Source organism: Homalodisca vitripennis, chromosome 1 (genome assembly GCF_021130785.1).
Source record: "Homalodisca vitripennis isolate AUS2020 chromosome 1, UT_GWSS_2.1, whole genome shotgun sequence".
Taxonomy (NCBI): domain Eukaryota; kingdom Metazoa; phylum Arthropoda; class Insecta; order Hemiptera; family Cicadellidae; genus Homalodisca; species Homalodisca vitripennis.
In genome coordinates, this window is record NC_060207.1 from 76611664 (window position 1) to 76634101 (window position 22438).

Sequence of the window (22438 nt, forward strand, 5' to 3'; positions counted from 1 at the left end):
TCTCTCTTCTTCACTCTCTTCTATCTGAGGTAAAGTTCCTCAACTCTTCGATCTAGTTTCCCTTTCATTTCTCCCACTAGGGGCCAAGCCACGGTGGAACAGCGTAGGCCAGGGCTGAATGGCTGGTGGCAAACCAGTTCTTTACTATGCGGACTCTGGACACCGGCGACCCTCCAGTTTAAAAGCAGCTTACCCAGGCATGCGGGGCTCTGTCTGGGTGGACCTTCCATTCCCTAGCTTCTCGTGGGAACAACATGGAAAAAAAACAAACACAAAAAATCAAAACAAACCAACCCTTGAAACAGTTCCTGAAGCTGTTTCAAACCTACCTCTTCCTGCTGAGGTAGCTCCTGAAGCTACCTCGCACATACCACCACCTGGCAACACAACTCAAGAGGTTGTTATGCCAACATCGCCTACCTTCTCCTCAACAAAGTGCCTTAGGAACACAGGAGGTTCATTGCACACTGAAGCTCCCATACATGGCAAGGCTTTATCTGAGGAAGGCCAGCACAAGCGCTGAGGAAGCAAAATCCCTTCAAGATATAGAAGATCAGCTCCTCAACAGCCCAAGCACTCCCAAGTCTACAGGTACGCTGGATGATGCCACAGAGCAACTCGGCAACCTTAGAATGAAGAGGCCCAATCTCACCACTGCTCAAAGAAGAGAAGCACTAAAGGCTAAACTTCTCGAAAAGGGTGAAGCTTTTGACCCTTCCAAGTGGAGGAGGGGGAAAAAGAAGAGGAAAAAGAATCAAGAACGGCAGGAGGTCTCAACTCCGGGCCCAACTGCGGGTGCCAAGGCGGGGGTGGGGTCAGGCCAAGCGCCCCAGAGGCACTTTGGTCACCCCGCCCTCCGCGGAGGGACCCGCAAAGAAGGCTAGGAGGGAAACCCAAAAGCCCGAAGCCCACGATCCCGAGGCCTCTGGTAGCACACCCAAGGCTACCTACAGAGAGGTCGCAGCAATCAAAATGGCCATAGCCCTCGAAGGCTACCGGAAGCGAAGCTAAGTGCAGAGCAAGGAGAAGCCATCGAGGACGCAATTATGGAAGAAATCCAATACCCCTGGAGGATGGTTCCGTTCCAATCGTTTGCGGGCACCTACCTAGAGAAAGGTGTTTTAATTGCTTCCTGCATCAACGAACACACCAAACGTTGGCTGGAAGAAGTTATTCAAAGGATAAAACCTCTGGGAGATGACATCTCTCTGAGAGTGGGACTGCGTAAGGACATCTTGAGGTCCACTAGGGTGTTTTTCCAGAGCTCACCCGAAGCTTCTGAAGAAGACACCTGAAAAGGTACTTGAGATGTTTAATAAGCAGAACCCCAACCTGAATGTAAACGAGTGGAAAATCCTTCCATCCAAGCCAGACCGAAAGGTTACGGATTCGTCTGCTTCCTGGACGAGGTCTGCTACAAGGCTGTGAAGGCTTCCAACTGTAGAGCCAACTTAGGACTCTGGCAGGTCTCAATTGTCTCCTCGACAGTCAAGGACAATGCCACGAGTTCTACAAATCAACCTCCAGCACAGTAGTAGAGCTGCCTCGGCAGCCTTCTGCCAGTTCTTCTCCTCCAAGAGGGATTTTGATCTGGCATTGATACAAGAACCATGGCTTCACCAAGGGAGAGTGGCGGGCCTAAATGAAACCAAAGGTAAGTTAATTTACTGCACCTCTCTAAGGGAATGTCAGAACCTGCATCCTGTTGAGGAGAGGCTTGGATTTTCTAACCCTCAACGAATTCTGCTCCAGAGATCTTACTGTGGGCACACTGACCTGGAAGAATGGAGGCACAGTGCAGAGCACAATTGTAGGCTCCGTATACCTGCCATATGATGCCAGGGAACTCCCTCCATCAAGAGACCTAGAGCTCCTGGTGGAAGAAGCACAAGCCAGACGTCAACAACTTCTTCTAGGTTGTGACGCCAACACCCATCACTCTGCTGGATGGGGCAGCACAAACACTAACCCCAGAGGTGAGGCACTTTTTACAATTTCTTCTAAGTAGGGACCTATTTATATGTAATAAAGGTAACCGCCCTACGTTCGCAACACGAATTAGACAAGAAGTTATTGACATAACAATCTGCACACAAGGTATACTTGGAATGGTTGATAAGTGGCACGTAAGCGAAGAGGCCTCATTATCGGATCACAGGTATATCCGCTTTAACCTGCAAGATGAGGCTGCAGAGGTCCTCTATCGCAATCCCCAGGAGGACTGACTGGTTGGGATATAAGTCTGACCTTCAGTCACAGTTGGGATCGGTAGGCGGAAGGGTGCGATGCTTCACAGACATAGATCAGATAGCTTCTGACCTGCAGAATGCTATAATCAATAGCTTCCACGACAATTGCCCCATTGCGACGGGGGAAGAGTCGAACCAATACTAAGTGGTGGACTGCGGACCTCGCTCGCAAAAGGGCTAATGTCAGGAAGCTGTACAATCAATGCAAAAGGAGCCGTATCTGGGAGTCCTATCATAGAGCTCTTACAGAATACAGCCTAGCGATTAAAAAAGCAAAACAAAGTTCCTGGAGGCAGTTTACACAGAAGGTAAATGAGTTAAGCGCCGGGCCAGCTAGACTGCAACGCTTACTAGCCTCAAGTCCCAACCGGTCCACTTGGGATCTTTAAGGTCCCAGGGAGGTCAACACACTTCCGGGTCTAGTGATAGCCTCAAACTTCTCCTTGAGACTCACTTCCCTGACTGTATCTTTGAGAATGACGACACTGGAACGTCTGGTAACCGCGAGGCAGGCTCACGGCCAAGAGCTTGTCGTGGTAGCTGGGCCATTGCCAGAAGGATTGTCACTCTCTCTAAAGCCAAATGGGCAATTTCTAAAATTTGCCCCTTTCAAATCTGCAGGAGGGGATGGAATCTTTCCGGCCCTGCTTCAACAAGGGCCGGAGAATCTCCTTACCCTTCTATGTGAACTATTCAGGGCGAGCCTAGCCTATGGGTACATACCACAAGTCTGGCGTCTCAACAGGGTGGTCTTCATCCCTAAAAAAAGGGAGAGCGGACTACTCTGTCCCTAAATCTTTTCGTCCCATCAGTTTATCTTCGTTTCTACTGAAAACATTAGAAAGACTGGTGGAGAGGCACCTGAGAAAGGGAGTTCTCTCAGACACTCCCCCTTCATCGCAACCAACATGCATACCAGCAAGGCAAATCCTGTGAAATCAGCACTGCACCAACTAGTCAGTAGGATTGAGGATTAGCCTGTCCGCCAAGGAATTGGCATTGTGCACCTTCATAGACATTGAAGGAGCTTTCGACAATGCCAAATTCACTGCAATGGTAAGTGGAGCACAGCGACGTGGCCTCGAGCCAGCTCTGTGCCGGTGGCTTAGGGCCATGCTGTGCTCCAGACGGATCAGGGCCGATCTTAATGAAGTATCGCTTGTGATCGCACCCACAAGGGGATGTCTCAAGGAGGCATCCTGTCACCTCTACTGTGGAAACCTAGTAGTAGATGGTCTACTTGAGGACCTTACTAACAACGGAATCTATGTCCAAGGATATGCAGACGACATAGTCCTTATGGTACAGGGAAAATATACAAATGTTGTTGTTGATATCATGAATACCAACCTTCAACATGTACACAACTGGTGTCAGGGAGAGGGACTGAAAGTAAATCCCTCTAAGACAGTAGTTGTACCATTCACTAGGAAAAAGAACCTAGAGTCTCTTTCTAGGCTGAAACTCGCATCCACTCAGCTGGAGTGGTCAAAGACAGTCAAATATTTAGGACTGACTCTAGATCATAAGCTTACGTGGAATGATCATCTTAATAATATCCTGCACAAAGCAAAGTGGGCGCTCATGACGTCCAGGAGACTTGCAGGATTCTCATGGGGCGTAAAACCCCACATAGCACTATGGCTTTACAAAGTAGTTGTAAGGCCTCAAATCACTTATGGTTCATTAGTCTGGTGGACAAAGGTGAATCAGGTAACTGCCAAAGCCAAGCTTGAAAGCTTACAAAGGCTTGGCACAATCTTTGTAACCGGAGCATTCAGGAGCAGTCCCTCAGCGACCCTCGAGGTGGCTTTAGGACTTCTACCTCTTGATGTCCATATAAAAGCTGAAGCGCGTAAGTCAGCTTATCGGCTGATGGTTGCTGGCTTGTGGAGGAATGGCGCGTCTAACGCGAGCCATGGCGCCATCACTGAAGCTGTAAACCCAAGCGCTATTCTCCGAAATGGTCTCCGACACAATGAGAACGGAGTTCGTATTCAATAAGCCATTCACTGTTGACTTCTACTCCAGAGATGAGTGGAAATCGCAAGATAACATCCCAACAATAAGAAAGAGCTTTGTCTGGTACACGGATGGCTCGCTTATTAAGGGTAGAACTGGATATGGAGTGTTTAGGTCAATCCCCTAGAACTGCCCTTAGCGGCAGTTTGGGGTCGGAAACTGCTCCATATTTCAAGCCGAAATCTATGGTAATCCTAGCCTGTGCCAACCTAGGCCTCACCAGAAGGTACCAGGGAATGAACATCTGTATAATGTCAGACAGTCAGGCAGCTCTTAAAGCTCTTGACTCCAACAGCATTTCATCCAGGCTTGTGTGGGAGTGCTTTAACACTCTCTGCAAGCTTGGATCACGCAACTGTGTGCGTCTTGGTTGGGTACCGGGCCACACAGGCATAGGTGGCAACGAATGCGCCGACAGGCTTGCCAAAAGCGGAGCAAGCATGCCATACATCGGTCCAGAACCGAGTTGTGGTATAAGCAAGTCAGCCGCTTACCAAAGTATAAACAAATGGTCCAGGAAGACACACCGCGTGCGGTGGCAGAGTCACCAAGGACAAGCACTCGGCAAAAGACTGCTTTGCCGATTCTAGCTCCGGATTCACCAGATGGCTGATGGGGCTGGGCAGGGATCGGGTTAAGCAAGTGATTGCCTTGATCACTGGGACACGGCCACTTCAGGAAACACCTAAACACTCTAGGTTTACGAAATGAGGCCTCGGAGTGTAGACTCTGCAATAAGTCTGAAGAGACTGCAAAACACATAATACTGGACTGTGAGAGACTGGGAGCAAGGAGAAGGGCTCTTTTCGGTGACAAACAACCAGGCGACGAACCAGATGCTAGTATCGGGGGAAAAAGCTTCTTAGCCTAATTAAGGGCACGAAGATAGGCTTACCCCTCTAACATCAAAGGGGCACACAATAAGCTCAGGTTGACGTGTGAGGATCTATGAATCCACCCCAATATCCCAAAGGAAAAAAAAAAAAAAAAAAAAAAAAAAAAAAAAAAAATTTATCAGTATATCTGCTCCTTGCCTCTTAGTTATCAAAGTCAGTGTTGTCATTCACTAGAGGGAGAACAAAATTTATAAAAAGAACAAAAAACATGTTAAATTTCCTATACATCGTTTCACACGATCATTTTGTCAATCTGCATCTAACGAAAGTAAGTGCAAGATGGGAGAATTTAGTAAATGAAATTGTTTCATTTACTAAATATATGAAAGTACCTGTATATTACCCATATAATTACCAGTGCATATATATATACAGGGTGTTTCCTAAAGGTGTCCCAATATTGTGGTATTTTGTTCTAGATGTGAAAATGAGCAAAAAACTTCATATGGAGGTATGTCCTAAAACATTTAGTTTTCCGTCTATCTGTCTGTATGTGATTTTTACTAAAAAAGTTATATCTTTTATACCAGTAAAGATAAAGTTATGAAACTTTGCAGTTGTGTTGACCTTTTGTATGCCCATTTGAAAAAAAAATATGAACAAATTATCTTTAACCGTTTCAAAATGGCAGCCAATCATACATTTTTATGTTAAATTCCGCAAAATCGATACCCTGTATGACAATTTTACAAAAATATTAAAATGTTGTAATCTTTATTCTAAATCTAACAGTGGTTTTTTCATTAAAATTGAATAAAAAACAACTGATTAGTACTACCAAACATAATACCATGTTTTACACATTACACAACAGGAAGTATAGTTTTCTAAACTGTTTTACTCTGAACAGCTGATTTTTAAAGTCAATGAGCTGATTAATGTGAACAGCTGTTTATTTAAGCTATTAAAAATTGTTTAATTCTCAGTTGGTAAAATTGGTAATATCAGTGCAGAAAATGTATTAAAATTTTCAGCTATTTCATATGGGTTTTCAATAATTTTGTTGTCAATTTCAACTTTTTATTGATTTCTACCACTGAACCAGTTTCTACTGCTAAAGTAACATTTTGGGAGAAGGTGCTTTGTAAATGATGATGATTTGAGACAAGAAATTGAAAGTTGGCTAATCAGTATGACTGCAAATCGGTATGATGCTGGATCAATAAAAGTTTTCTATGGTACCAAAAAATTATTTAAAATCAAGGTTATTGTATCAGAAATAGATTTTATACTACTTTCCATAATAAACCTTTTTACAAATATGCCTTACATATTCTTAGAAATAAATAGAATATATTCGTTTTGAGATTAATTTCATACAATATACAACACATAATAAATAAATATTAAAATAATATTCCTTTATATTTTCATTGCTAATTACATGTGTGATGATATATACTGGTAAAGAATTAGAAACTCTAATAAGATGTCCTACCTCTGACTCTCAGAACTGAGTCCAGATATCAGCTTGTCGGCTGCAATGAGTCTCCTCTGCATGATGTCTGTCTCCTCTTGAATCTCTTGTCTTTCTTTCATTGCAACAACGTATCTCTCATTTAACTCACTTAGTGTCTTCTCTACTTTTTCAATTTGTCTGTTAAGGTTATCAAGGTATTTTTTTGCCTGTGAAAAGGTCAATCTATTTAGACAACATAAACATATACTTGTCTATTTTTGCCATTTAAAAATTATGAATACTGATCCCTTCTTAATTTTTTAAAGAGGAACAAAAACACACTTTATAAAAATTTAAAGTAGTCCAATATCTCCTTTGATTCCATATAAACTATTAAATAGTTTTTCCAGCTCAGTTAAAAGAAGGAGGTAGATTTTGTAACAACTTAATTATTAATTTATTCTGATAGGGTTTGCATGTATTCAATAATCTCAAAAAACTATTCAAGATAAAAAGTTTTAACAAAAGGTTTGGTAAATGTTATAAGCATTCCAGAATAGTTGTAGGTTTTTCTCTATGTTCATAAATAATGGAGTTGTGAATTTTTAAAAGCTTTAAACTGCCACCATAATGGAAAGAAATGGCCAACAAACTTAGTAAAGGTATTTAAAAGATCTTTTTTGTACCAAGTTTGAACTTGTTTCAACATTGCTATAGTTAGTTCTTGGTGATAGAAAAGTTCTTATAGGATTTACACGTAATCAATACCTTGAAAACCAGTTAAGATACAAAAAACTATTAATCATAAAATGTTTGATATGTATATATGGGAGGGATTCAAAACTGCCTCTTTTTTTGTAGATTATGAAGTCTCTTGTAGAGCTTTTCCTACCAAACCTCCACACTTGTTTTGTGATTCAATTAAATTATTTAAGACAAAAATATTTACTTTTCTTGAAGGATAAATATTTTATAAAAATAACAAAGTTGTGATAATTGTGTTTATTGTTTGTTTTCATAGAAATATTTTTTGTTGTTACTTAAACATTTTATCATAAATAGTTTTTCTGTATCTTGACGGTTTTCAAGGTATTGATTACATGTAAATCCAATAAGAACTTTTCTATCACCAAGAACTAACTACAGCAATGTTCTGTCTCTGTTCTTTTTGTCAATGATTTCCCAATATACCTCCAAGACCACAATACCACCTGTGTGATGTATGCAGGTGACACAAGACTCTTGATAAGAAATACCTCTGCTGAAGGAGTTGCTGCATGTAACTTGCTAAATAAGGCTATGAAGGATTGCAGAGGAAATAACCTGGATGTTAATTCATTAAAAACAATACAAGTTCTTTTCATTAAAAGAAAGGACCACATCACTAACATATCTGACGTTACAACTGCAAACCATGTAAGATTCCTTGGTGTCAATCTGGATGGGAATCTCACCTGCAATGAGCATGTAGACAACCTCTGTAAAAAAAATCAGCATTGGCATATTTGTTGTCCAGTGGATAAAATGGATTGGGAATTTTCAGGCAGCAATGACAGCTTATCATTCACTAGTGGAAACCCATATGAGATACGGGCTTATTGGGTGGGGTGGATCCTCTGCTGAAAATCTCAAAAGGGTTCTTATATTACAGAAAAAAGCCATAAGAACCCTTGCTGATCTTGAACCCCAACGAAGCTACAGACATGTCTTCCAATCTATGGAAATAATGACCATACATTACTGGGCTGTACATTCAAGGAGTAATTTTGCATGCTCATCAGTTGAATCTCCAAACAGGGAAAGGCCTCCACTCACATAACACCCATCACACAGCCGACTTTGTTCTGCCTCCACACTGTACAGCACTTTTTAAAGAAAAGCCATCTTACATCGGCCGAAAGCTATGAAACACTTTACCAGACAGTATCAGAAGACTAAAGGGAGAAGCTCTGAAGAGGAAACTCTACAACTTCCTTGTAAACCAGCCATTTTATACCCTTGAAGAATTCCTAGAAGCATGCAGGTAAGAATGGAGATTCCAAGACGCATTCTGACATCATTTATTGTCAACAATATTAATTTTAATATACTTAACTATTGTGTTTTAAACATGTGTGATTTTATTACTATTCTTGAAGAATATGTAAATAAATGAATTTGTCTATTTGTCAATTTTACTGTTAGATGTTCTTAATTTTGTTTACTATTGAATTTGTTATATCTTAGTCCTTAACAAATAGTTCTATTCATTATTCATTTATCAATTTACAGTATATAATATTTTTTTATTTTTTTTCATTTCACTTATTTATTTTTATTCACATTATTTTTAATTCTACTTTTGGAGTTTTACCTTTTTTATTGCATACATGTTGAAAAATACTGTGTTTATGTGGTTTTTCACAGTTTCAAAAGTTTTTGACACTGTTATAATGTAATAGGTACTCATACTGTATTGCATCCTATACATAAATTCTCCCTCATAATATTTTTAAAGGTGTATATAGCATAAAAAAATGTGTTCATAACACTATATAAGCTTGTTATGATATTTTATTTTTGATTTTGTTCTCATTGTTTGTTAAAAATGAGAGTGAGTACTATTTTAATGTCCCCTGATTTCATGTTACAAAATAAATTATATCGGGCATGAATTGTATTTTAATCATGTTTCTAGTATTTGTAGTTGCTTCAGTAGTCAAGATGAAGCATGTTTTTAAATGTCTGACATTTTTATATAAAGTACTAGGGTGTATTTAGATATTGCCAGCTGCAGCTTGCAAATAAAAACCAGAGTTACATAAGTTTATTTGTTGTTAAAGTTTGTATTCTATTGAAAGGAAAAAAATATGTTTCTTTAGTGTGGCTTTTGTTCCTTTTATATTTCATGTATAATGTGTATTTCATTGAAATAAAATAAGTAGTTAAGTAGTTTTTAGCTGAGTAGTTTTAGAGAGTATTCTCTAAGACAAAAAAATATACCAATATAGCAGGGTTCTGCAACTTCTCAATTCTTTCAGCATTAACCCCAGATACTACTGTTCTATGCAGGATAATATTATACTATAGAAAGACGTATAAACATGAAAGTAGAATAGCAGTTGCTATAACTGTGGTTTTCTGCTATTAAAAAACTATTAAGAATATATTGCCCAATTAAATAATAAATAACCTCCTAGTAGCAATTAACACAAGTAAGTAATAATATACAGCTATGTGGAGTAGGAGAAATATTAACTATCAGGAAAATTGAAGGCATCTTCAGTGTACTTCTCTCATATGATCAGAAACATCATTAAATAAATCAAGCAAATAAGAAACAAGGTAATTGGAGAAGTTCACCATTGCTGACAACTGTGTTTGACTGATCTCAAACCAGCCTATGATACAGTGAAGATCTTATCAATGGCATTTTAAAGCTCCTATCCAATTGGAGAAAAGCAATAAAGAATTAACGTAGAAGCAATCGTTTTGTCTAAGATGATGATGTTCAGGGAAAACTCCAGAATTAGTGATCAAGTCTTTCAGTGTGCAATAAGTATAACTTTTTAGTACTTACAGTGTTGTATTCCTTTTCAAGCTGAGCAACTCGTTCGATTTTGGGCTTGACCTCCTTGTAAACTGCACAAAATCCCAGCACTGCTTTGACAAACTGTAGCAGTCCATAGCCTGCTTTACTGATACTCTCCATGTCTTCCAGCTTCTTGCAGTTCTTCCAAGTCAAACACATTATGGTCAGCAAAATTCAAAGAAGTTTAATATAGTAGAGTACCTGAGAAAACCATTGTCAGATTAATACCTTCATGAGAGTTTTGACTGCCTGCTGTTGTTTCTGAGTAACATTCTCACACTTCATCTCCTTGAGTCTTGTGAGGAAGTTGGGATCTGTCATCATCCCCTTGGCAGCCTTCCAACTGGTGTCCTTGAGCCCTCTGATGATTGCCACACATTCGCAGACCACCATGACTGGCTCTGGAGGAGTTGCAAAGGACCTGTCAACAACAATTTAAATCTTAATTTAATATAAGATGAACCGAAAGAAACTAAGCAAGACAACTAGAGCAGATTACCACAGATAAACACTTTCAGTTTGTGTTCACCTTTCAGGCCTAGGATCTCCCAACAAATTGAATATCAATCTAAAATTTCCTCTCGTTCTACAACACTGACATTATTAAATGTTGTTTCTAAATGTTCATTCAGTAGATTTTTATAACATAAAAACTTTCCTCAGTGATTGATGAATAAAAAATTATAAAAAAAGCTGAAATAGCACTTTCACAGCCATCTTTGGAAGAACCTATATTCAATCTACCTATAATATTAATACACTGGTCTGAGTGAAAAGTAATGCAAGCTTGGTTCCTGCCTTAATGTGTTTAATTTCCATTAAAATCTTCAACCCTTAACTGAGTTGGCTTAACCGGTTCATTTTTTTACAAATGCAGATAAAACCACGCAAGAGGCTAACCTGATCTCAGTGATGTCTGCTTTCTCTAGATGAGACAGCGCCTCCTTGGCAGCTTCAAGGGCTGGCAATGCCTCCTGAAGCTCTGCATCTGCCTCTCCCTTCTCCACAGCTATCTCCTTGCTCTGGATCTCTATCTCCTTGCTCTTAGTAGTAGCTATCTCTTTCTTGGAGGTGGCCTCATCGGTGGCTAATTTGCAAATGATACATTAAGTTAGTGCCACAAGATTAACTATTAGTGAATATACTTTGTATGACTCATTTTATTGTTTGTGGGGAACTTTGAGGCTGATGACACACAGTGCATCAACTAGAATGATAGTAAAGCAGAATGCAGTTAAATCCATCTGATTTGATCATCCATATTACGAGGACAGTTTGGTAAACCTATGCTGTCATATATCATAATAAAAAAATATAAAGCTTTTTTCAGTCAGTAGCATCTCTAGGAAGAACTTACATGGATTTAAGCCATATTGATCTATTTCTCAATTTTTATTATATTATATCATAGTTGTGTAACTAGACAACATTTTTCTACAAATCTTTTGATATTTTCTAAAAGTGATTTGTACAGTGGAAATCAGAGGACTTTTATCTCTGGATGAAACACGGATTCACTCCCTACATCCAAGTCCATGTTTGAAAAGAATACAAAAATAGGAGCATCACTGAACTGTGATAGAGAGCTTTACTTACTAGACAACAATCCAAGTCCCAGACAATAGATCAAACTAACTTGAACATTTATAGTACCTGTAATCGTTGTCAAATCCATCACTGGTGATTCATCTGGTTAAACTATCATTGTGTGTTCTAAACATGAAACCAAATCATTGAAAACATTCTAAATGAGATATACATAATAAATCATAAAATAACAAAATAGGTTTAAAAGGCTTTTAAAATGTCACAGATGAAGACAAAATCTAACGAAACAGTTAAGCAACAAAATATTACTTTATATGTTACCCTTATGTATATGATTTCTACTAACATTACCTTAAAAAGTCAGTTAAAAAAGACTTTGCAACTTTGAAAACACATACACTTTATTGAAATAACCTAAACAATTAATAGGGCTTTTTGTCTCACACTGTATTTATTCATCAATACAGTTTTGTTTATTGAGTGAATCAGCCATTTCAACCCAACTTGGGAATAACTTCAGGCAGTCTTACACAAAGTTCAACAGTTGAAGTTGAAAAACTTAAGCATTCATTCGATCATATGCATATATTGTCATAGTAAATTTCAACTTATGTTGGCCTATTCTGTTTTATGAAGTTGTTTATGAAGTAACTGACCCACAGTTATCTCAGCCAGTAGTTTCTCACAGGCCTCAGTCTTCTGTGCCACCACCACTTTCTGTATCGCCAGCTTGGCATTGAGCTCATCCAGTTGGACCGAGGCCTCAGCTATCTTCGTCATACCTCCCTCCAGCCGGTTACACTAAACAAATACACAATAGTCTGGAGAAATTTTCCAGATTATTTTAATGTAACTGTTTGAACAATTGAACCCAAGATGTACTTAGATACCAAGCATAAAACTAATGATATGCGCTATGGAAATAGTTACTACATTACAATAATTCTCTAATTAAAACCTTCTATTACTTAATTATTTCCACAAAATGTGGCTCTGTGAAAAAGTTTCTGATACAGATTTCAATATGGTGTTTAAAGGTCCAATTAAACTATTTTCAATATTAAAATAATTGTTATGTTACTTGAGAGGTTTAACATTTTATGTATTCCTACAGTGAAAATATTCATGTATTGAAGACTTAAAGATGAGATATTGATGATTTTCTGAAATAAGGTGAAATTAAAATGTTTAGTCTGTAAACAGAGAAAGATTTCTGACATACTATGATAATATTATGAGGCATATTAATAGAGTGTACATTTTTACAGATTAAATAACATCTAGAGGCCATTATTTATATAAAATTAATAAAATTATTGTTTACACATAAAATGATTAATACATTTAAAATAACAAAACACTAGTGAGTTATTAACAATAAACTTAGTGTTTGTATAGATATTTAACAAAAACTTGACTTACTTGTGCAAGTATGAAGTTGTTTTTCTCCTCTAGAAGGTTCAGATATATTGTAATAAAATCAAGGTAGTGTTTGGGTGTAAGGTAATTTTTCCGTCTCAATTTTATTAAAAAGTCCTTGGTGTAGTTCCCAACACTGGTATGAACTTCCACAACATGTTCCACAATCTGTGACAAGAATTGCTCGGGGATCTTTGGCACCTGTACATCAAAAGTAGACCAGAATTGTAGAATTTATTAAGTAAGATAACTTGTTTAAATAAGTTAACACACTCTCTTGCACTTGAAGATGAAACAAACAATTGAAGTTTATTTTAAACAAGTTATTTATTTTAACATGCATAGCATAGAGGGCACTACCATGAAAGAACAGTATTACCCCCAATAATTAATAAACTACAGATCTATCTATGAAGATATAAAGATTCTACATAAAATTCATATACAATACACATTTCTGAGATATAAAAGCAAATATGGCATTATAATGTAGGCCCTAAATACAAATATAACAGTTGACACAACTGCTACCGCCCAAAAATGTCGACCAGACACTTTAGTCTAGTATTTGTACGATCACATTAATATATCAACATTTTTAATATTTTTAAACGCCATATGAGGAATTATTTGGCTGGAAGAACATTCTATAGTTTTATTAGAGCCCTTTAAAAACTCAGTCTGTCTATTTAGATTAATAAGAATGTCATCTTTAGGTTATAGTTTTTTATATATGTTTGGACAAGCATAAACAATTGAAAAATTCATATAGTGTGAATGAATAAAGGATCAATATGATCCAGATGCTAGAATATTGATTTACATCAACAATTTTGTTACTAATAACTTATATTTCTTTCAAAAATATCTCTGGGACTTGACCAACACAATATTGGTATGCAGGGCTGTTAACACACTGAAATAAATTATTCTACTCTAGATGAACTAATAAAACACTGACATCTTTAAGGAAGCGGGAGGCAACAGCATAGAGTGCCTGAGGGGGCCAGGGGAACATCCAATCGATGCAGGTATTGTTGACAAGGCCAGGAAAGCTACGGCAACGTGTGCGCAGAATGTCACCAGTTGGAGACATGGACAGGACCACGTGCAGGTTGTCCACACACTTGTTAGTGAAGTAATTCCAACAGCCCTCCCTGTAATGGTTGGTAACATTGGTTGTTAACACTTTAAAAAATTGGATCATTGTAGATTGTTATAGTATAAAGGTTCGTTTCACAAGATTTTTAAAACTGTAGTGGATGACAAGAATCATATCTTGAGATTTATGACTTTAGAGTAATTATTCTCTCACCTGCTAACATAATATATTCAGTATTGGGAAACTTTATAATTTTTATAAACAAATAATAGTCAACATAAAAATATCTTTTCAACACATTGAAATAAACTTAAAATACAAATGTTTAAAGGATTTTCTAAAGCTAAATATAAAATTTTTTAATTTTAGAAAATATTTGTCATAAACACTCTCCAGAGCTAAGACCCTTCCAAGTTGTCATATAATTCTAGAAATTAACTAGTGGTGTTTAGACAGACAACCACACAATTAGAGATTTAATGAAACAGCACTTATCTTTGTCCATAAAAGTTCATTGAAACATTTAAACATTTAGGGAAATTCTTCTCTAAATATGGAACATATTCAATAACAGATTTTACGTTGAAATATTAAATTTAGTAACACTATCACATTATATATGAAAAATAGAAAATATTTATCCCAATTTCTTAGTGTAGAAGAGATGAAATTTGGCAGCCTCTACAACTGCTTCCCTGCTAGAAATTACTAGTGTAACTACTCAGGTGGAAAGATAAAGGGAATGGATGGGCAGTGTTCTGCAGCCATTAGCAACAGTGTTACAGTTTCGACTACAAGGACTTGGAAAGACTCAAAAGTGTGTATGTTCCACAAAAAGTTATAGAATGCATCTCTTAAAAGATTTTTATAAGAGGTACATGAGAACCTTTTTATTTACCTGGCATAACCATAAATAAATACTTATACAAGAAGTGAAGTAAAAAAAACATTGTAATGGTACAGCAAAATAAGGTGATAATAAAAGTGACAGTAAAAGTACAGTCAAAATATATTTGGTTTCGCAGATCACCACCGAAAGTCATTGCATTTTTCTTTTAATAAAACTGTCACTGGGTCTTATCTTCTCATCCTGGTGTATGCTGGACAAGAGTTTCTCTTGATTCAGCAGTGTTGGCTAGTCAAAGTTGCTAGGTTGAGTAGAGGTTATGTTAGGTATTTTAAGTTTTTGCGTTGATTCATTTTAAGAGTGAGTAGCTACTTGATTTTTAGTTTTTATATATTATAAATGAGCTTTTAATTCTGTTTTATTGTAATTTTATCCAAGGAGGATCTGGGAAAGCTGTTTCTTTGACTTAGTCGTTAATTAGGTTATTTGGGTGCAAAGTGGCAGTCTTCACACTCCAATATATGTGCCAAGTCAGTTCAAGAAGCACTATCACAGCTACCTTTTTTCAACAAGTGCTGTATTTCTGTGCATGTGCACCAGGGAACTCTATAGGTAAGTGTAACAACTCCTTTCCTTTCCTTTATTGGCAATGACTAAATGCATTGGCGAAGTTAGTGCTATTTGGATTCTGAGCCTATTTTCTCTAATCATGAAACCCTTCACTGAACTTTCAGCCGTTACTTTAGAATTACGTTTATGATTAATTGGGGATTTATTTCATCTTACCAAGAATTACATCTCAACATAATCAGCGTAAACACTAAGTTGTTAGAAATAACATTTTGTATGTAGGTGCCATCTACAATGTTTACGAATAGTTTTGTTCAAAAATATAGTTATAATTAATGCTTGCATTTTTTTACTGTTACCAGATTGAGAAATTTATTACTTCACAGGATTATTTGTGATAATATGCTTAAAATGGAAAGAGTTATGATATATTATAATGTCTGCAGAACATAGTAAAATTGAAAAAGAGTTGTAATATTTGTAAAGCAGAAAGAGAATTTTATAATGTAAACATACTTGGTAATTCCATAGCCCTCTGCTTTTGCAGAGTTCCTCACTTGTCCAATTATATTATCTTTATCTTCATCATTAAATAGAGCAGGTATCATACCAATCATCAAAATGTTGTTTATCATCTCCAGAAAACCTGAAAAAGTGTGTAAACATTTCTATCAGAAACAGAATGCAATTTTATTTTCACACAGTTATTATATCCAGTATTAATCTATTATTTATGTTCACCTTTAACTATATGGGAGAAGAGCCACTGACAGTAATGCAAAAGCCATAAGGTACTTCATAAGTATAATAATGTTCCAGTTTATAATTTAATAATATTTATTTCACTATAACCTAAAAATATTTCTATGAAACATAATCTATATTTAATTTAGCGACTTACCCTCTTCAGCAACCTGAGCAGCAGTAAACAAGAACACTGTAGGTTTTTTCTGCACTCCTAACTGTACAAACAGTTTCCTCATGTCCTCTTTGAAGGATGCCTCATTATAACCTCTGCTGAGAGCAATGCTGAACACCAAACAACCTAGAAACCATAATTTTTATTTTATATACGTTAAGCAACTGAGGTGTATTTATTGACCATGCATGTAATTAAATTATTAGTGTAAACTATTATACCAATGTTAAGAAAGGATAACAGGATTTAGGATATTTGCCATTTTTTGAATTTGAATCTATCTTCTTCTTCTATATTTAACAAAACTTAATACCCAAAGTTTCTACACCTGAAGAAGAGGATGGGTGGGTTCCAGTACTCAAAACAAAGTGTTCTGTCCTTGTAACACATAATGATGGCAAATGTCCAAAATTCTGTTATCCTTTCAGATGAAGTATTATTAGAAATAGCACTAAATATGAAATATTGATTCACTTGATTAATATCCAATCAAAGTATGTGAGAAATTTTACTAAACTTTTAAAAATTTGTTACAAGTTCAAAATCTGATTATAATTTTTATTTTTGGATACCAAACATACCTACAACTTATAATACTTTAAGAATCAAAAGATTTATTTATAACAGCACAAATCTCACTGATTCCAAGGTTAGTTACGTTCAGAATTAGGATTTAAAAGACATTTTTTTCTAGAAGATAAAGCAAGCAATAATGATAGGTTTCCTTTGTGTAGCCACTCTTGAGCATTATTTATCTGACATAGGTGGTACTTACCTGCAGTGAATGCAGCGAGCCGAGTGAGGCTGTTCTTGCCACAGCCGCCGACACCCACCACCATGGCATGGCCCCTGTGCATTCTCATCACTCTGTGCAGGCGGGTCAGATGTTCTAGAGCATCATTAAAAAGCACCAGGTTTATCTTGGTGAACCTCTCATTGTATTCTTCTACTACCTGAAAACAGTATTCCATGAATAACAAATTCAAGATACAATCTCCACTTAAAGGTTTTAAAATATTAACACCTATCAGTAACTGAAGGACAGCTTGTAAGTAATTTTTCAGAACCTATGTTTGTGATAAAGTGTTATTTAATAGTATTTAACACCAATACATCCACTTTACAAATGCATAACGTAAATATCAGTGAAATATGTCCACCCACAAATAATAATATAGACTATTGGTGCCTTAATCGTAGCACTTATTGAAATGTTTATTATGATTAAAGAGTTATATACTATTCAGAAGTTATACTCTTGTAGAAGCCAGGAGCAAAAAACAACTGATAAATCTCAACTATGTCATGTTTGGTGCTCCTTAAGCAAGCGTTTCTTTAAAGTGGTTGTGCTTGCTTATGCCTTGACGGATTCCGTTGAAACAAGTACCGTTAGAGTTGTAATAAAATTATCCAAATATTTGGTGTCTAGTACATTTCTCTATAACTATACTGGTATTTTTGTTATTTTACTTAAAAAAATTTCAGTAGACGCTATTTTATTAATATTAAAGAAAATAACAATTACTTTTTTTCTCTTACCAATTCAAACCTATGTGCCAAATTTGGTTTCTTTAGCTTTACTAGTTTTAGAGATAATAATTTGTTAGTGATAAATACAAAATAGTGGCTAGCAGCTAAACAAAGTGGAAATTGGAAAAAAAGTTATTTTCATTTTTAGCTTAAAATCACACACAGAATTTAAAAATACATAGCCAGCCCACCCTTTTTTTTACACCCTGTAAAGGCCTGGAAATCAAAACCAAGCACTAACTTCATCATTGCTCTCATAAATTTCATATTGTCTTCCAATTGTTTTCGATTTCAACAAATTTTATTTTACAAAAGAAAGGAACAGCCATGGGTACCCGAATGGCCTGATCATACGCACATCGGTTTATAGCCAAATTAGAACAAGAGTGTCTAGATTCTCAAATGGTTGAACCTTTATTCTGGACTAGATATATTGACAACATTTTTATGTAACGGACTGACAGTAATTAAAGACTTTTAGATTTATTAAACACATTCTTAAACTCCTTCAATAGGAATTTAAAATTTACTTGGAAAATATCAACAGAGTCAGTGACATTTCTGGGTATTGACGTTTACATCCAGGAAAGTTACTTCAAACACAAAATTGGTGTAAAACATACTAACACTTTTCAAAATCGTCGATACAACAGTTTTCATCTTTTATATATAAAAAGATCAATTCCTAAAAGCCTGGTTACACAAGCTAAAAAATTATGCAGCGATAGTGAAGATCTTAAAAATTACTGCAGTGACATATATGATGCATTTTTATAATGGGGATATCCTGAAAAGCTTTTGACTATATTGTACATACCATCATTGATATAATTGAAAAATTGAAGCTTAAGGAAAGAAAAGAATACTATTGAATTTCATTAATTCAGATTCGCCTTCAGTTTTTGAAAGTTCAAAACTTCACTGTGTTATTTTACAATAATCCTTATTCTATCCTATACACTGAGATATCAGTCTAGATATACTTTTTAAAGGAATAGACCTTGCATACTATCTTTAAATAATTTCACATTAAAATAAATCGTTCTATCCTCATTGTGACAATAAGTGAATCTGACCTCTTGGAACAAATGATATACAGCATCGTAATCAAGAAGGTCTTCATAGTCACGAGCTTCCCCTTCTGACATGGCATTTCGGAAATCCCCGAACAATAAAGGGCTGCGCATCACATATTCAATGTGATCTTCAAAATACTTTTCAACAGACTCTTCAACATGTTTGTCCATCAGTTGTTGGTCCTAAAATAAATAAAAATATTAATGTTAACTTTACAATTCATAAAACTCTAACGTTTGACATAGCTAACTAATTAACCAAAGTCAACATTCTTTGTTTGTATAAGAATTATGAAAATGGAGAAAGTTGTATGAATCTTGATTCACATAATTTTCTCAATCTTACATTATAACATTTCAAGTAGATAGCACTTTCAAATATGTTAATGAATACAAACAATTTTATGAAAAATGAACTTGTAAAGCACATTATACAGTATATAAAGTATCTCTCATAGTGATTTACCACGGTTTGACATATATATGTACAACAGATTTGAACAGTAAATATTAACATTCTGTTTTACATAAGCTAATGAAATAATTTTTAACACTAAAGAGAAAGGTACAATTCCCGCTCAACACAAAATGACATCCACCCTACAAACATCACTGCTTCCTGATCAGCAGAGCCAGACTAGGGTGGTGATACTGTACAGAGCTCACGTTTGGTGAAGTGAAGGTACAGGGGGATGGGGTTGGTTCAAGCGAATTTAAAAAATATGCTGTTATACTTACCCCAGTGTCTGCCTAAGGTACCCACTACAAGGTGGCCGACTTTTTTGTATTTGTGTTATCAATACTGTTTTAATGCACATAGTTTAAACATATGAAATGAATTATTGATAACAGCAAAAATAACAGTATAATTACTAATACTAAACAATTTTACAAACATAATAAAATAATGACCAGCATTAGAATTACTAACCGATGAAAATAGTCTAATAGACAGAAATAAAACAAAAACAATGACCGAAACAATATGGTTAAAAATACTATGCAAACAAAATTGTTCCAATGAAAATATAAAGAAAATTATAATAATTTATTGGAATTACAAATGAAATAAGTAATGTTATTTAGTTAAAAAACATAAGTAAATTATTCATATCCTAGCATGTGCAATGTTTCTATAAATGCAGAGAAAAGGATTGACAGGGACCCCTGACTGACAGAGGGGGCATTCTTCCCGCTACTTCACTCATGAGCTCCATACCGTAACTATCTGGTAGATGAACAAAGTTCGACGTACCAAAAATATTTAGTGTTTAGTTTAGGCAGAATTCATTACTTATATAAACTTAAATTAGTATGTTATAAAATAAAATATTTTTTCTTGAAATTCATAATTTTTATAAATATATAGAGAGGGTGGTTGGAATAAAATCTTCTAGCTCTACCTCCTTGTTGATGAGACGGTCACAGATGACTCTGGTGAACTCGTTGCGCCAGCCACGCACCATGTGCTGAGGCCCTATGAATACATGAGGAGCAGTCAGACACAGTCCAGCCACTATACGGGACAGGTCTCGCAGATTGAAGATATAGTGAAACTTGGATGGGGTTGGTGGCAGCTCCACTATTATTATCTGTGGGGTGAAGACAAACAAAAAAAAATAAATTATATTCTTGTCATTTACTTACATAAATAACCAGAAATAAATGTGCTAGGTATACCTTATAGCCTATAAGTAGATAAGAAAAAAATTGTGTATTACTAATAAATAGACTTCTAAAAACAGTTCTCTAAATTAAATACCATAAATTTCAAAGCTAGCTTTTCTTATACATGTACACTTTTAGACATTTTTAACAAAAACTCATATTATAACAAAACTACACTAAGAGGTATTAGAAAATCAGCATAATGATGAATATGATAATTTTTTTAAACAATGGAGTTGATAGTTATTGAATGAAATACAGAGAGCTTCTATAGTTCCAGGAAAAGGACTACATTTTTTACTTAATTAGCATTATTATCAGAAAAATATTGAATTCCTATTACAATAGTTTAGATACGAGGGTCGTCCACAAAGTAACCTCCGTTTTGAAATAAGAAATAAACTAGTTGAGATACAAAAATTTTATTATATAAATGTTAAAACTGCAGCTTTTCTCTACTTTTCTACATATTCACCATACAAATTCAAGTACTTATCATATCTTTTAACAGTTTTTTAAATTCCGTCTTTAAAAAAATCTGCCGCCTGAGAACGTAGCCAACATGTTACAGCGTTTTCAAGCTCTTCATCACTCGCAAACCTCTGAGATGCAAGCCACCGCTTCATGTACGGGAAAAGATGGAAATCACTGGGAGCCAAATCCGGGCTGTAGAGGGGGTGGTCAAAAACGTCCCATTTTAACTTTTTCAAAAGTTCTGTCGTTCTTTGAGCTGTATGAGGGCGGGCGTTGTCATGGACAAACACAACACCAGATGTCAGAAGACCACGACGCTTGTTTTGAATCGCTCGTCGTAGCCGTTTTAAGGTTTCACAGTAAGCTGCAGCTGTAATGGTCGTACCACGCTCCATAAATTCAACGAGCAAGATGCCCTTAGCATCCCAAAAAACTGTAGCCATCAATTTTCTCGCTAAAAAAGATTGGCGAGCTTTTTTCGGCTTGCTTGGCGAAGCGGTATGACCCCATTGCATTGACGGACTACACCTTCGCTCATAATGTTTGGGCCATACACTGCACTCAATTCACGATGAATTTCAGCTGCTGTGTAACTTTTCGACCACAGAAATCTTATTACACCACGCACTTCACACGTGGCGGGATTTTCTATCACGGCGCTCATGTTTTTACGTTGTACCAAAAGAACGCGTGATCGCACGATGCTCTCCCTTGTACAGCTAGAAGCGTACTGAATGGCTGCGCACACCGATGTGAGAATGGCGGCGCTACCCCCACTACTTATCGTGCCACGCCCAAACGGCGGTTACTTTATGGACGACCCTCGTACTTTTCAAATATTGTAATAGCCAAAAACATTCTTGCATAATCAATTTTAAAAAAGTGTGCAAATTATTACCAATTAGAGTAATTATAATACATCTGAAGAGGGTACCTTATACAAATCCAGAGTGGCCTTGACAATATCTGGGATGATAGCCTGCACCTCTGCTGGGAACTGGTCAGTGTGTCCCACTAGAATACTTTGGTAGATGTGTCTCACCTACAATAAGTTTTCTTGAATTCATCTGTCTAGTAGTATACAGTGGTAGAGAGAAAACGCAAAACTATCTTTGAAAACACAGATGGAATTTTGGAAAAAGAAATAA

The 22438-nt window shown here is 36.2% G+C and overlaps 1 protein-coding gene across 2 annotated transcripts in view; it reads right to left on the reverse strand.

Moving 5' to 3' along the window:
- The window catches only part of LOC124365049 (dynein axonemal heavy chain 10), a 212494-nt gene that overhangs the window by 43697 nt on the left and 146359 nt on the right, over positions 1 to 22438 (reverse strand). For both annotated transcript variants that reach the window (XM_046820968.1, XM_046820958.1), the window contains exons 50-62: positions 22225 to 22332; positions 20552 to 20740; positions 19149 to 19331; positions 17318 to 17495; positions 16525 to 16668; positions 16140 to 16269; positions 14066 to 14261; positions 13108 to 13305; positions 12342 to 12486; positions 11038 to 11224; positions 10366 to 10558; positions 10126 to 10278; positions 6606 to 6793 (exon numbers count right to left, since the gene is read on the reverse strand). In XM_046820968.1, coding sequence (XP_046676924.1) covers positions 6606 to 6793; positions 10126 to 10278; positions 10366 to 10558; positions 11038 to 11224; positions 12342 to 12486; positions 13108 to 13305; positions 14066 to 14261; positions 16140 to 16269; positions 16525 to 16668; positions 17318 to 17495; positions 19149 to 19331; positions 20552 to 20740; positions 22225 to 22332 — 2192 coding nt within the window. The remainder of the gene's footprint in view (positions 1 to 6605; positions 6794 to 10125; positions 10279 to 10365; positions 10559 to 11037; positions 11225 to 12341; positions 12487 to 13107; positions 13306 to 14065; positions 14262 to 16139; positions 16270 to 16524; positions 16669 to 17317; positions 17496 to 19148; positions 19332 to 20551; positions 20741 to 22224; positions 22333 to 22438) is intronic.